Source organism: Oryx dammah, unplaced genomic scaffold (assembly GCF_014754425.2).
Source record: "Oryx dammah isolate SB20612 unplaced genomic scaffold, SCBI_Odam_1.1 HiC_scaffold_22, whole genome shotgun sequence".
NCBI lineage: Eukaryota > Metazoa > Chordata > Mammalia > Artiodactyla > Bovidae > Oryx > Oryx dammah.
Genome location: NW_024070206.1, coordinates 39411346 through 39428045, shown reverse-complemented (window position 1 = coordinate 39428045; position 16700 = coordinate 39411346). Strand labels below are relative to the sequence as shown.

The following is a 16700-nucleotide window of genomic DNA, read 5'->3' as shown; positions in this document are numbered from 1 at the left end:
CTTATATGTGGAATCTAAAATAAGACTCAAATGAACTTATCTATGGAACAGTAACAGACTGAGGGTCATAGAGAACAGACCAAGGGTCTGTTACCCTTGTGGTTACCAAGGGGAGGGGCTGGAGGAGGGGTGGAGGGGGTGGGTGGGGTTAGCAGATATAAGCTATTATATATGGAATGAGTAGACAATAAGATCCTATTGTCTAGCACAGGGAAGTATATTCAGTATCCTATGATAAACCATAATTAAAAAGAATATAAAAAAGAAATATCTGTATATGTATAACATTCTGTTCCTCAGAAATGAATACAATATTGTAAATCAACTATAGTTCAAAAAAAATAAATACTTGCATATAGTTATGGGACAGGTGGTAGGAAATGACATCCGATTTCCATACTGGATCTCATTTGGATAACTAGAAGTATACTGTCAGAAGAGTTGGAATAGAACTTTCATTTTACTCTTGTTTCTATTCTTATATTCACTTGTAAATTATATTTCCAGGTAGTGGACTTCCTTATGAGAGGCACTCACAGTGTCTAAAATTTCAAAGTCCGTCAGACGGAAAACTTGTTTTTTAGCAGACCTATACTCATTGGCTCTGAGAATGCAGAAGTGTGTGCAGACTGGGGTTTGTCTTTTAGATGGATGCATGTATGAATCTCTACAGTGAGATTTCTCTGTGTGGATGTGTTTCTAAATCTACTACAATGAGATTACTGAAAGAAGATACCAGGGACTTCCCCATCAGTAAGAGGATTAGGAACCAAACATTTCTTCTGAACATCAGTGTGAACCACTCTATATCTTGGTATAATCCATCTTAGCTTAGCATCCAACAATCTTCAAATGATTCAGCTACATTATCAGAGCTATTTAGAGAACATTTACAGGTCGGCTTTTTGAAATGCTCTTCCTGATATTCCCAAACAAAAGTGACAAATCTATTAGTTTAAGCTCCATCTATTTCACAACACCCCCCATCCTTATTGCTAATTTGGCCCCATTTCTGAATTTTCAGAGTTGGCCCAAATTATTTTTTAGCTTCGATTCCTTATGAATCTTCTAGCAATACCCCATGAGGTAGCAGGAAATTACCTCTTTCTGTTAACATTTTTCCACCGTTACGCTTATAACAAATAAGCCTCCTGAAGGCTTTAGCAACAGGTCTGAAAGCTGCTATGGTCTTGTTACAGAAATTCCACCGCTTGGTTCCACTCTGCTGCCTGTCATGTGGGACCACTGCTTCCTTTCCTAGCCCTGCCGCTTGACTACCACAGTGATGAGCCCAGAGCAGTACATCAGTTCTGAAGGTTGCACAGACTAAGATAAATGGAATTTATCAGGCTGGACTGCTTGCTTATTTCAACTTGAGAGTTTCTCAAAATATAAACACAGAGACAATAATGTATACTGGTCAACCACCTGAGCACCAACTATCCTATCACCATGCTAGGTTGCAAAGTGACAGCTGGTGACTTTTGTGAGTGGCAAAATGACATTAGCCTGGCTGGAAGATCTCCAGTGCTGGGCTTAACTATTCCCAAGCCTTGGCTAGACAACGAGAATAAGCAAAATCTTCTGAGTCTTAAAAGGGATTGCTGAAAGATCAAGCTAGTGATTTTCCTTTTTAATATTCAAAACCAGGAATGAAATTGGAGGTGTTGATCCTATATCTAGCCTAGGGGCCATCAGCAAAAGCCCTTTTGAAATTTTGATCTGATAATGGGATTTAGGGGAGGTTTTACATTTTCCAGGGCTGCCACATGTGCTTGGGAAAAGAAATCGAAGCTGAATCCCTAAGTCCCCACTCTGCCACTATTGTGCTGAGAGTCAGTGGACCTGCTGATTGTCACTGGACAAGTGACAATTTCTTTGTGCTTTGGTCCTTCACCAGTAAAATGAGAAGTTTGGAAGAATGACCTTTAAGATCTCAGATAGCGCTGACATTCTCTGAGTCTGTGAGGGGAAGTTTAAGATAATGAGGCTGGGTTTCAGCTGTGGTGCGTGAAATGGCGTCACTTTGTTTTACGTGGTACATTATGGACCAGTCCGTTTAATGCAAATCATAGCTATTTTTACTAGACAGCAAGGAAGGAAGCCTGTTCAACGTCTCTTTGTTTGCTCTGAGATCTTGTTATGATGCCTCAGAAGTGCTGTCTTAGACGATTTGCAAAGGAGAGAGTTAAAAACATCCTCCACAACATGCTTCATTAAATCACTCCACAGGCCTGCCACCACGTGACGCTTCCAAGTGTCCGTAGCTTCTAGGAAGCGTAGGATGAATTAAACAAAGGTCAGCACATAAAATTCAAGTGTCCCCAATTTCCTGTGGTGCCATTTTACGCTCTAAGTCTTTTCCAAAGCATTTAAAATTTATGTTAGACACATAGAAACTCTATTGAGATAAGTATCTGAACAAGAAAAAAGCAGCAGTTGGTTCCTCCAGAAAATTCTCTGGAATAAAGACCAAGAAGGATAAGAGGAAGGGGAGACAGAACACGCAGAGAGTCACAGACATTTCAGAGGGAGCTTACGGATCAAAGGCTGCCAGCAGGAAGTTTAACAGGAGGCTGATGGACTGCTCCACCTGGATTTGGTGTGTGGTTGGCATCCTTTTGTTGAGCTGGTAAAAGATGGTGGAGAGCACAGCCTCCAATCGGGCCACGTTGAGCTCCATGTTTGGGTCCACGTTGTTCAGAGCATTTTCTCTCAATGCTTCTATGACGTTCCAAATGTCCACCAGGTGCACTATATACAATGAAAGCAGAGGGGACGTATCAGCCCAGAGTGCGTGGAAAGGTAAATTTGTTATTTCACACGTGCCATTTGTCCTGTTTTGTCAAGGTGCCTCACAGGCTTTGGCACGTGTTCCACCGCTGTGGGGGTTGACAATAGCAGAGAAAGGTACATAGCGCAGGATTTCAAACAGCTGATGTGCAACGTATAATAGCAAACCAATGACTTTATGAACATCACAGTAGAGGACTATTTCTGAACATCACAGTATTCTTCTTAATAATCTGTTATTCTTCATAATAGATCTTTGAAATACTTACAATGTGAAGAATCTGAGAATCAAGAAAGTTAACTGACAAACACAAAGGTCCAAGGGAAGTCACCTGGCATTTATATCCAGGTCTATCTGGCTTTTTAGATTATTGAGATAGAATTGCTATAAAACACTGGGTAAGTTTCAAGTGCTGATTTGATAATTTTTATATTGATTTGACACATTGGCAACCCACTCCAGTACTCTTGCCTGGAAAATCCCATGGACAGAGGAGCCTGGCAGGCTATAGTCCATGGGGTTGCAAAGAGTTGGATATGACTGAGCGACTTCACTTCACTATACCGCAAGATGATTACCACCATACTGTTAGCTAACACATTGGGTCCCATGATTATCATTTCTTTTTTTGTGGTGAGAACTTTTAAGATCTAGTTTCTTAGCAACTTTGAAGTATATAGTACTTGTGATTAAAATTAACAAGGCTGTCTGGCTTTAAAGCACTTTCCCACTTGTACATCCTGACCCCTTACAAAGAAAAGAGAAAACCAACACTTATATTCTAGTGTTGAAAGGCTATCAAAAGTGCATTTGAGAATTTAAAATATTTTCATTTCTTTACATATTTTCAGTCATCTAAGGTTTGATATAAGAAAAAAGGAAAAGTTAAGGTAGGCAGGAAGACAGGCAGGGGAAAAAGGAAAAGCTACCTCTTCAATGAAGCAGTAGAACTAAGGCACAGACCAAGAAGAGTTTCTTGGTGCCATTGTTAGCAAGCTCATGGAGCTCAATTCGTGGTTACTTTTGCTAGGATAGTCAAGAAATCCATTTCTATGTCTTCCCTGTTCACCCCGAAGTCTTGTTATGATGGTCCCGGAAACCATCACCACAGTTAAGACAATGGACACGTGTATCACCCCCCACCCCCAGGTCTCCTTATGCACATTCTCATCCATCCTACCACTTCATCCTGGGAAACCAAAGATCTGTTTTCTATCACGATTTTCTAGAATACTATATGGCTGGAATCATACAGTATGTACTGTGTTTGTCTGTATCCTTTTAGTGTAACGGCCTTGAGAATTATCTGTGTTGTTGCATAACAATAGTTTCTTCTTTTTTATTGCTGCATGGTATCCTAATAAATAGCTATACTGCAAGTTGGTTATCAGCTTCCCTGCTGGTAGACATTTGGATGGCTCCAGTTATTGGTTATGATGAATAAAATTGCTATGGACAATCGTGTACAAAACTTTGTATAGACATACACCTCCATTTCTCTGGTAAATAGGTAGAAACGAAAGTGACTAGGTTGCATGGTAGGTGTATGTTGCATTATGAAACTTCCAAAGTGCTTCTTAAAATAGTTGTACTGTTCTACACTCCCATTAGGAGTGTGAGAGTTCTAGACTCTCCACATCTTCATCAAGTTTAAGGTCCACGTTTCATTACACTTCACTGTTTGAAAAATACGTTGTCTTTCTCAATGAAGTATTGGGTTGACCAAAAAATTTGTTTGGCTTTTGCAATAAGATCTTATGGAAAAACCCAAATGAACTTTTCTGGCCGGCCCAATATACACTTACGTTTTCATTCCTGAGAACTGTACGTGCCCCATATGCTTTTCCACCAACAGCTTTCAAGTTTTGCTCTCTTATCTCTTTGTTCACTTCTGACACTGTATTTGAAAAACAAAACTAACATCTATCAAGCTCCTGGACTTGAAGTTGAAATAAACACTGGACTTGGAGTCCAAAGACATAGGTCCAAATCTGGCTATTCTCCTACAAGTGCATACCCTTTAAGCCTTGACTCAGAGCCTCACTTCCTCATCTGTAAAGTGGGGACTGTTGTTGTTTAGTTGCTAAGTCATGTCTGACTCTTTTTCAACCCCATGAACTATAGTATGCCAGTCTTCTCTGTCCATGGGATTTCCTAGGCAAGAATACTGGAGTGAGTTGCCACTTCCTTCTCCAGGGAATCTTCCCGACATAGGGATAGAACCCGCGTCTGCTGACTTGGCAGGCAAATTCTTTGCCAGTGGGCCATCACGGAAGCCCAAAGTGGAGATGGTGTTCATTAAATTGAAAAAATGCTTGAAATCAAAAGTGGTAGTACCTGGTCCATAGAGACAACACATTCTACATGAACAAATGAATAATGTGAGTCATGTCAAAAGAAAAAGAAAATCTTTTTGGCCAATCTGTGGTTTGGAACAGAGGAACACAAATCACTTTCCAACCGATTCCTTAAATATTTCTTAGATTTGAATAAATTCAGATTTCTGTGATTCCAAATTTGCAACCTTCTTGTATCACACAACAAGGACATTAATTGTATTTCTTAATGTTATGGATCCAAGTTTTCAATTTAGCAAGCAAGCTACTCCTAGGGAAATGGCATTATAAGTTGAATTTATTGATTAATTAAATTTCTCGAGAGAAATAGATGGGATTCCAATTATTCTCTATACATTTGATCTACAAACCCTCTGACTCTAGTCCTTGGGGATATCCAGGTACAGGATACAAAGAGAGCCATGATGATGAGATCTGGCCCATCGTCCTGGCTCTTGTGTGTGCCCAGGTAACCATAAGGAGTGGGCTACTGAGCCATTCTGATCCGGATCTTGGCTATGGATCACAAGAAACAGGCATTGGAGAAGAGGAATATGGACTCTGAACTTGAGCATAGGAAGGAGATGGCTGCAAGGCAAGAAAGAGAAATGGCAGCTGGTGGAGGGATAGTCTACATACCTAGGTCTCTCCTGGGGAGACTCTGTCAGGGCAGAAGAAGGCTCTAGGATTCCCAGAAGTGGAAGAACACAGATGTATGCAAGTGACCAACAGACCAAAGGGAGGTTCTTCAGGCAATTGAGCCTTTGCTTGTCCAGCCTATCTTTTCTCTTCCAAACCCATTTCCTCTAGGGTTCCCTTCTCTAGTGAATGACACCAACTCTTGCCCCTGTGAGAACCTGCATTTCCTCCCTGGGTCCCATATCATACATGCTCTCAGTGATCAAGTCCTATGAATCTATCTCATCAATGTCACTTTAATGGACCTTTATCCCCATCAAGCAACTCCATCATCCACTTCTGTGACCACTAGCTCTCAGTGGTTAAGTCAGTTCTTTTGTATTTCTCCTTTCTCCATCCCAACCCTTGTTATACACTTGAGTCAGAGTGATATTTCTGAACTGCAAATCTGACATGGCACTTGTACGATGCTGGAAGTCCTTTAGTAAACTTTCCATTCATTTGAAATCCAGACTCTTCAACATGTCTTGCAAAGTTGTTTCTGATCTGGCCTTATTTAATTCTCATCTATATTTCATCCACCATAACTCAATGTCAATATCACTTCCTCAAGGATGTCTTTCTGTATCCCTGCCTCCAGGTTTTGTACTCACCATACATGCTGCTTTAGAACCCTGTTCTTTCCCATCACAGTATTTAGTGGACTCTATGTACAGATAAGTTGGTCACCTGTTTCCCTCTCTGCATTGTACATGCCACAGAAAAAGACTGCCTGTCGTGATAACCGTTCATATCCCAAGCACTGTCACAGGGCCTCATACATCATAGGAGCTTAATGAATGTCTATTGGCTGAGTGGATGACACGGAAATGGCAATAGAGAAACAGGCTATGGATGCATTTGATTGCTAAAGATGCGATAGGTGTAATCATGAAATATCAACATGAAGAATCATACAAGCGTTGGATTGAATCTTAGGTATGCATGCCTGCTCAGTCGCTTCAGTCCTATTCACTCTTTGTGACTCTATGAACTGTAGCCCACCAGGCTCCTCTGTCCGTGGGATTCTTCAGGCAAGAATAGTGGAGTGGGTTGCCATGCTCTCCTCCAGGGGATCTTCCTGACCCGGGGATCACATTTCCTGTGGCTCCTGCATTGCAAGTGGATTCTTTACTGCTGAGCCACTGGGGAAGCCCCAGTCTTAGGTATAGCATCAGTCAAATTACTTGACTTCCTTGAATCTTATCTTAGAAAAGTGGGGCTGATAATAGTACTTCCCCTTTGATGATTACTATGAAGGTAAAATGGGATGATGCCTGAAAACACCTGGAATAGGGAATACAACATAGGAAATAATAGCATCCTATAATTATAGACAAAACATCTAGGAATCATGTGAAAGTTATTAAAAATACATATGTTCAACATGGAAACTTACATTACCATATGTAAAACAGCAAATGGGAATTTGCTGTATGGCTCAGGAAACCCAAACAGGGGCTCTGTGTCAGCCTAGAGGGGTGGGGTGGGGAGGGAGAAGGGAGGGAGGTTCAAAAGGGAGGGGATCTATGTATACCTATGGCTGATGCATGTTGAGGTTTGACAGAAAACAACAAAATTCTATAAAGCAATTATCCTTCAATAAAAAAAATGCTTCATATTTGTGTTTTTCACACATTTAAGATCACTAAATAAGGAAAAATAAAATGCTAATTCTGAATGTGAGGCTAGTTACATGTGACTGAAAGAAAGCTAGTTTTCATAATTATGTGCCCAGCACTGTGGCAAGTCTTAGGGACTATAAAGATACGGTTCCTGTCTCAGGGGCTAACGGTCTGTTGGGGATACAGACCTGCCTCATGACCACACAGATAATCAGAAATCATGACTTACTGTGACAGACAGGGTGCCAGGCACAAAACCAGATTACTATATGGTCGTGAAGAGGCAACCGGAACAAGATAAGGTGGAGAAGCATTATGGCTGCAATAATGATTCTGGTCTGGATGCTGAGACATGGGTTTTAAACAGCACAGTGACATGATCAGTAATGCAGCTTAAAAATATCATTTCTGACAATGAGGAAAGAAGGGAACGAAGATGGACAGGCACGCATGCGAGAGTCTCTAGAACCTACTGTTTTATCCAAGTAAGGCACTCTGGCACTTTTGCACAGGGGGTGGCAGTCCACAGAAAGACTGTAATCATGCATGTTATATGTACTTATTTTCTAGGAGTGGCAGAGTAGAAAGGATACAGATTTTGCCATCACAAAGACTGAAGTTTTACTCCTGGCTCCACTAACAACTGTAAAACTGTGGGCAAGTTATTTCACCTCAGTACATTTTATTGGGCTTTACATAGGTAGTGCTGGTGGTAAAGAACCCACCTGCCAATGCAGGAGATGCAAGAGATGTGAGTTCGATCCCTGGATTGGGAAGATCTCCTGGAGAAGGGCATAGCAACTCACTCCAGTCTTCTTGCCTGGAGAATCCCATGGACAGAGGAGACTAGCAGGCTACAGTCCTTAGGGTAGCAAAATGTCAGACACAACTGAAGCGATTTAGCATGCATGCATACATTTTATTATTCCTTTTTTGAAATGAGGAAACTAATACCACTCAGAGGGAGTTGTGGTGAGGATAAAAGAGAAAAAGGAATACAAAGGGCTGACCACAGGGCTTGGCACATAATAGATACTCAACAAACGACAGCTATTAGTGTTAAACAACTTCTGATCTGCAGCTGTAATATCCTATTATTAATTTAGAAAATTTCCTATGAATGCAAACCTAAGTTTTAGCCCAGTACTCCAAATTCAGTAAACTAATTAACAGATAATTTTTGGCATACATTATGTAGGTGATGCCTTCCCTGGTGGCTCAGCAGAAAAGAATCTGCCTATGATGCAGGAGACATGGGTTCGGTCTCTGGGTCAGACAGGTCCCCTGGAGAAGGAAATGGAAACCCATTCCAGTACTCTTGCCTGGAGAATTCCATGGACAGAGGAAACTAGGGACCTACAGTCCATGAGGTTGCAAGAGTCAGACACGACTTAGCAACTAAACCACCACCACCTTGTAGGTGACATAAAAGAAGCACAAACCACATATCTCAGCCACAAAAGCCAGGCAGCTTTTCAGTTTGGCTGTCATATATTCTGAGTTAGTGGAGTTTGAGTTGATTTCACTATTATTAGAGACCTTGTGAGGTCTCTTTCATACATAAAGGCCTTCTTCATACAGGTTTTTTGGAAACTTTATTTTATTGGTAACTACTTTAAGAGGTTCGGATCACAGTGCAGAGTGGTACAGGTCCTTGGGCAGTTGGCTGGGTTTCTGTCAGACTTTTATACTGGCTATCTATTATACCTTGAGCAAGTCACTTAATGTCCTTAAGCTTTAGTTTCCTCATCTGTAAAATGTGGGTCATTGTGGGAAACAAGATAATCCATGTAAAGCAGTTCACATAGTGCTTAGTGCATAATAAGCATTCAAGATCTGTTAATTTATTATTGAAAAAAGATAAGTATCACAAGCCTTTTGCTTAATTAAATAAGAACATTAAGAAATGAATCCCCAGCCCAGGTTTGATGCAGGATACAGGATGCTCGGAGCTGCTGCACTGGGATGACCCAGAGAGATGGTACAGGGAGGGAGGTGGGAGTGGGGTTCAGGATGGGGAACACATGTACACCTGTGGCGGATTCATGTTGATATATGGCAAAACCAATACAATATTGTAAAGTAATTAGCCTCCAATTAAAATAAATAAATTTAAATTAAAAAAAGAAAGAAATGTGCTAAGTTGACAGTCATTAGGAAGTTAGTATGGAGAAGGCAATGGCACCCCACTCCAGTTCTCTTGCCTGGAAAATCCTATGGACAGAGGAGCCTGGAAGGCTGCAGTCCATGGGGTCACTGAGGGTTGGACACAACTGAGTGGCTTCACTTTCAGTTTTCACTTTCATGCACTGAAGAAGGAAATGGCAACCCACTCCAGTGTTCTTGCCTGGAGAATCCCAGGGACGGCGGAGCCTGGTGGGCTGCCGTCTATGGGGTCGCACAGAGTCGGACACGACTGAAGTGACTTAGCAGCAGCAGCAGCAGCAGCAGCAGCAGGAAGTTAGTAAGAGGCTCTCTTTCAAAGGTCTTCTTGTGCTCCTGCTCAGTTGCTCAGTCATATTTGACTCTCTTTGACTTCATGGACTGTAGCCCGCCAGGCTCCTCTGTCCATGGGATTTCCCAGGCAACAATACTGGAATCGGTCTCCGTGCCCTCCTCCAGGGGATCTTCCCAACCCAGGGATCAAACCTGTGTCTCCAGCGCCTCCTGCACTGGCAGGCAGATTCTTTACCACTGAGCCACCTGGGAAGCCCCTTTAAACGTCTAGAGTTGTATAAATATGCTACTTACGGTTGAGCTATCAAATCATTTTAGAAAATGAGGAATTTATTTAAGTCATGCAGTGATGACTGTACGACACTAGATGGCACTGTGCACACTTTATTAAATACCCATCAAGCTTCAACTGTCCATCATAAGGCACCTGCTATTACACAAGTGATTAGAAGTGGGGTTTCCTCATCTATATAACTGCATACAGTTTATGCTAACATACTAGATAAGGCATCAGTTTGCATAGTGAAATTATTTATTTAACATAACCATGTCAAGAATAAACAAAATGTATTCTTAAAAGTAGTATTTAGTACTTCACAGAATCTTAAAAATAATGTTAATTTCATACATTTATATTAAATCCTCACAGTTTGTCTTTATAAATAAATGGAAATAGACAAAGTTTCAATTTTGCTGTTTAGTTGCTGAGTCGTGTCCAACTCTTTGTGACCCCATGGACTGTAGCCCCCTGCAGGCTCCTCTGTCCATGAAATTCTCCAGGCAAGAATACTAGAGTGGGTTGCCATTTCCTCCTCTAGTAAATCTTCTCAATTTAGGGACTGAACCTGGGTCTATATAGAAATAGCCAATGTCATGAACTTGATTAACATAAAGAGAATCATATAAATAGGGTAAAATATGAGAGGGTATATCAAGGATAGGAAAAACAAGAGACAGCTCATGAAATAAATCTCAAAATTCCCAAGCCCAGATTCTACCACTTACTGATTCCAAAACTTAGGAGGATGGGAAAAGGTTTTGACAAAGCTCTCCGGGTGATTCTGACGATCACTGACTGACAAACCTTTAGAAGGCTCTCAAAGGCCTTGCAGCAGGGGAGGGTCAATAACCATCATTTCCTAGTGACTTCCCCTTGGTTAGTTTGGAGTGGTGGTTCTGACGGGGCCTGCACACTGGACTCACCTACAAATCTGTAAAATAGCTCCCGGGTGACACAGACCCAGGAGTTGCAAGACACTACGCTTGTTAGAAATGCAGACCCTCAGGTCCCCACCTCAGGACGAGAAAATCAGAATCTGCATTGTAACAACCTCCCCAAGCAGTGTGTATTCATATTAAAGGAGGAGAAGTTGGCTCTCGGTCTCTACTTCTCAGTCCTTTGGCATCAAGAGAGCCTCCTAAGTTCTAGTAGGTGTGAGGTACGTTACAAGAAGCTGGAAACTATCAATTAGTTCATGCAGTCTAAGAATGATTTCTATAATTATGTCTGTGAACAAAAAGAGAACAAAGAACGTCTGCTACTCATCACCCGGTTTTACGAGGATTAAGTAACAACCCACTGGAATCAGCCACTGACAATACGCCCTGCAGCATCAAATACAAGATGAGGCATTCTGTGTTTTGGATAAGAGGGCACCTAGATAGTTCAGATGTATATCTCAGGAAGAATTTCAATAACCCAAGATTCTTGCACCTTCCCATCCACAGAAACACACTAAAATCATTAACTTGAGATATCTGGTTTATGTGACTAACAGTAATCTTTTACCCAGGTGTATGCTTGACATCATGTATTTTACAGCAAAAAATTCACATATATATGAATAATATGTAATATACAATACATTAATTAATATATATTCATATGGGTTTCCCCAGTGGCTCAGCAGTAAAGAATTCACATGCAGTCCAAGAGATTCGGAAACTAGGGCTTGATCCCTGGATGGGGAAGAACCCCTGGAGGAGGAATGGGCAAACCACTCCAGTAGTCTCGCCCAGAAAATTCCATGGACAGAGGAGCCTAGTGGGCTATAGTCCATGGAGTCGCAAAAGAGTCAGACACGACTGAGTGACTAAATAACAACAATATATTTAATATATGGATATGTGGATATATAATACATATCCATACTACCTCTTTGGAGCAATTCCTCAGACCTGTGTCCTGGACTATAGTCCTCAGTTAAGACCCTGAATAAAATTTACACTCACAACTTTTATATTGTATGTTTTCCTTTAAGTTCATGCACTGTTTTAGAAAGGTTAGAGATTTATATCTACAAGAAGGTCACTCATTGCATTATGCTGTGCTTTCTTAATTAGGAGAAAAGGAAATTGCAGGCTGGGAATTGAATGTAATCTGTCGATATGCCATTGGGAATATATATATCCTCTAGTGGATAGACAGCATATGTGTATATGTGTGCACAGCAATACACATGCTCTCTCAGCCCCCAAGCACCCTTGCCACTGATACTTAAAGTGATGGTGACCGTTATCTGAGGGTTTGTTATGACTTGTTTTTCCACCTCTGAGACACGCAGGTGAAACAGGGAGAGTTCTGCTGTTAATTTACTCATACAATCCCACTGCAAAAGAGATCAGTTGTTTCTGCTGAAAGTTCATCCAACTCTCCCCTCCCTGGACCTAAATTTTCTGACCTTCAGGAAAATTCCCAGCATGAATTTCCCCTTGTAATCACACTCTCCCAATTATGAGCACCAAGTTCAGGTGTTATTTCTGCCTAGTTTATATTGTGGGTTTGGAGTGCCAAATTGTGTTCATTCATATAGCAGATCCTGAGAATATGCTTGTAGAAAAGCTAATTATGGAGACTCATTCTCTTAGTTGTCCAATAAATTCTGATTCCCTTAGCATGGAAACATGCGCACATATGAGCTTGCAACATCTTTTTCCTCTGTAGTTCTGAAATGGCAAGTTGCATTCAGGGTTTTAAATGCCAAGTAGACTTTAAGTAAAAATGCTTTTAAGGAGTTTCATGTGTGAGTCAGGCTGCCAGAGGGGTGGGGTGTGAGGACATGAGGAAAGAAACATATCCCCTTGCAAGTGCCAGGAATGACTTCAGGGTCCTCTTCAAACTCAGGGCCCCAAGCCACTGATGAGCCTTCTTCCTTAGCCTTCTACTCCAGAGAATAAAACTTCATCCATACATTAATTATTTATTCAGCCCTTATTATGTGGCAGCTCTGTTCTGGGTTCTAGAATTAGCGTGAACAAGACAGGCAAGTCCTTGATCATATAGAACTTGTAGGTAGTGAAGAATAGAGATATGTACCAAACAAGTGCGTTAAGCATAACAATCTATTTTTTTCTTATAATGAAAAAAAAAATGGACCAGTAGATTTGGACTCAAGTCTTTCTTCATTTGTACAATAAGAATAATAATATTCACCTTTCTTACCTTGTAAGTCCTGAGAATAACAAAGATGAAAAACAGTAAAAAATGTAAAAATGTAAAGCTATATATATATATATATATAGGTATTACTCTTATTTTTGAGAGAAAAGAGGTATTAAAATTTACAGTCACATTCAGATGGAATTATAAAAATCCTCTCCAAATTCTTTCAATTCTTTGCTCCACTCTGTCAGTTATAAAGTTATTTGTCCCTTAATACAAACATTTTCCCCCTATAATTGCATCTTTGCATCCTCTTAACTGATATGATGTTATAAAAACCCATGGGAGACTGTATCACAGTGATGACTAGTTTAGTTCACTTTCAGATCAAATATTTACATTGAAATTAAGAGAGCATCAGCTCATGAGAAAAAATTTCAATGTATCACTATTTACCATACCTCTATTGTATGTGCAGGCATTGACATATGGAGAAAGACTGCCATATACTTATACAAACAGAGTTGGAAAACAAAGCAAGAAATGAGAATCCATAGAGAAGACTCTTGAGAGTTCGTGGGACTGTAAGGAGATCAAACCAGTCAATCCTAAAGGAAAACAACCCCGAATACTCATTGCAAGGACTGTTTCTGAAGCTGAAACTCCAGTACTTTGGCCACCTGATGCGAAAAGCCAGCTGACTGGAAAAGACCCTGGTGCTGTGAAATATTGAAGGCAAAAAGAGAAGGGGGTGACAGAGGATGAGATGTTTGGATGGCATCACTGACTCAACGGACATGAGTTTGAGCAAAGTCCCAGAGATAGTGGAGGACAGAGGAGGCTGGCTACTGTCCACGGAGTCGCAAAGAGTCAGACATGACTTAGTGACCGAAAAACAACAATAGTATTTTTGAAAGAAGTTAGACCCAACTGGAAACTTTAAAGATTCTACAACATATCACATGTTTAATGTGACTAGTGATTTAACACAATGAGACTCTGGCCATAAAAGAGCTTGTAATTCCCATGGGAGAGACACATTCAGAAGGCCTAACTGAAGCTCTATAAGAGACACTATGTTATCAAAACTCTATATTCATAGAGCAAATTAAAAAAAAAAACCACTCCTAGAACTCAACATACTGGGATGCTACTGTGCGCTGGAGACTTTGGAAAGGTTTTAGAGGGGGAGGAAGCAGGGCTCAAGCTGGTTCCTAAATCACAGCAGTATATGAATACATGGAGATGAGGTTGAGGGGAAGGGGCATACCCCAGGAAGAACACCAGCAAGGGACCAGTGGCAGAGAGCACTGAGTGAACTGGTGTAATTGGATCTTGTGTTGACCTGACTGGGTCAGCAGAGTTTGTGCTGGGGTTTACTGGAAAGCAGGGTCTATTCCTTTGCAACCTTTTCTCTTGCCCAGTGTGTAAAGACTTCTCTAATTTTTAGTTAGTAAATGGTGAGACTGAGAATGTATCCTGCAAAGTTTAATGCTGAGTTTCATTTTCCAACTACCATGTCAGCTAATTCAGATCCCTAGCTATAGGCAACCAGTTCAGCAGTGAAAATCAGAGGTGATCTTGAGACCCAGTGAGTGGGTCTCAAGTGTGTTCTCTGATTCTACAGGACTGGAGCATGGCCAAGGCACCCACACCCATGTTTAGGCAGCTCCTAAGGAGATCCAACCAGTCCCTTCTGAAGGAGATCAGCCTTGGGATTTCTTTGGAAGGAATGATGCTAAAGCTGAAACTCCAGTACTTTGGCTACCTCATGCGAAGAGTTGACTCATTGGAAAAGACTTTGATGTTGGGAGGGATTAGGGGCAGGAGGAGAAGGGGATGACGGAGGATGAGATGGCTGGATGGCATCACCGACTCGATGGACGTGAGTCTGAGTGAACTCCGGGAGTTGGTGATGGACAGGGAGGCCTGGTGTGCTGCGATTCATGGGGTCGCAAAACGAATGAACTGAACTGAACTAAAGGTTATTCTGAAAGACAAGGAAGCTTGAGAACCACTGCCATGGAGCAAGAGTTAAAGGATGGAGTTAGACGAGAGACAGAAAGAAGAGGATATTGATGCTTATTTGAGTCAGATGAATTCATTTTAAAGTATCTTGGGAATCCCAGGAACACTGAGGTGGAGAAAGTCATGTGCAAATTAGCCAGTTAACATTTTTCAAATAAATAATTTATTTGTATGCCTTTATTTAGGTCTTTGATCATGACAGACAGTGTTTAAAAAGTTGTTAGGGAGGAACTTAGCTAAGTGGTATGCTTTGCCAAGGTCAACAAATATGTTTTGATGTGATTACATTGAACATATTAGCCATCACTCACATTAGTCAGACACTGAGTTCAGAAAGAAAGTGTTAGTAAAAGACAATTTTCAGACTTGATCTCCATTAGTGAGCCATAAGCTATATACCTTTCTAAAATATGAATCTAAACAATACCTGAGTAGCTCACCAAATATTTTATGCTTCCAAACTCAGCCCCTTCCTGGCTCCCAACACATGCTTTTATCACCAAGATGGTTCTCTTTGTTAAGGATCCTTGGGGAGAACCATCATTTCTTACAAACATAACATTTTAGTTTCACTTTAATTTCCTGGTTAAGGTGGATGATATAACAGAGCATCAGGGAAAGGCCCACAATATATTTTTGGTATAAAATCAACTGCCTATTTGGAAAAAGTATTCAGTTTTCCTTAAATTGTGTTTGTAGACTTGCAGCATTATTCAAAATGAGGTATAATAATCATTGGCTTAATAGATGTCATACTGTAAATTAAATTTAACTAAGTTCAATTGAACAGGCATTTATTAAGCCTATTATTTTTCAAAGTATTGTACCAAGGATTGTAAAAATAATGAGGAGGTAAATGAAAAGAAAGATCTGAACAATAACTAATTTCTCAATGCAAGCATTAACTTTGTTCAGAATATATTTAGTAATCTTAGAAGTGAGAGAACCTAGTATCTTCTCTCCCCTCTGGGTAGTCATTTTAGATTTCACTAGATAACTCTGCATAGGTTTCTTCATTCTACTGCTGTATTTTGGGCTTTTATTGCCTTCTACCTAGATTATTACAGCATGCCTTCTCACTTGTCTCACCCCAGTCTCTGCCCTTTTCCATCTGTCCCGAGAAATGTCTTAAGGCTCAGTTCTGCTCATGCCATCCTCTGTAGTCTAGTGGGTAAACTCAAGCTTCTAAGCGTGAAAAGCAAAGTTCGGACTTGAGTCTTGTCATCTTTGTCCTCAGCTCCCACTAGTCTCTAGCTTCTCCCAAGAGTCCTGTGCTTCAGCCATATGGAATGCCCCGCAGTTCTGAAATGTGCCCCTGGCTTCCTCGTATGAGCCTTTACTCAGCCCCTCTCCCTTCATCGGGCATAGTCTTCAGTCTGCTATCTTTCAAGATATCACGC

The 16700-nt window shown here is 40.9% G+C and overlaps 1 protein-coding gene across 33 annotated transcripts in view; it reads right to left on the bottom strand.

The window, feature by feature from the left end:
- The window catches only part of DTNA (dystrobrevin alpha), a 443139-nt gene that overhangs the window by 107901 nt on the left and 318538 nt on the right, over positions 1 to 16700 (bottom strand). For all 33 annotated transcript variants that reach the window (XM_040264848.1, XM_040264850.1, XM_040264818.1 and 30 more), the window contains one exon: positions 2541 to 2754. In XM_040264848.1, the coding sequence (XP_040120782.1) occupies positions 2541 to 2754 (214 nt within the window). The remainder of the gene's footprint in view (positions 1 to 2540; positions 2755 to 16700) is intronic.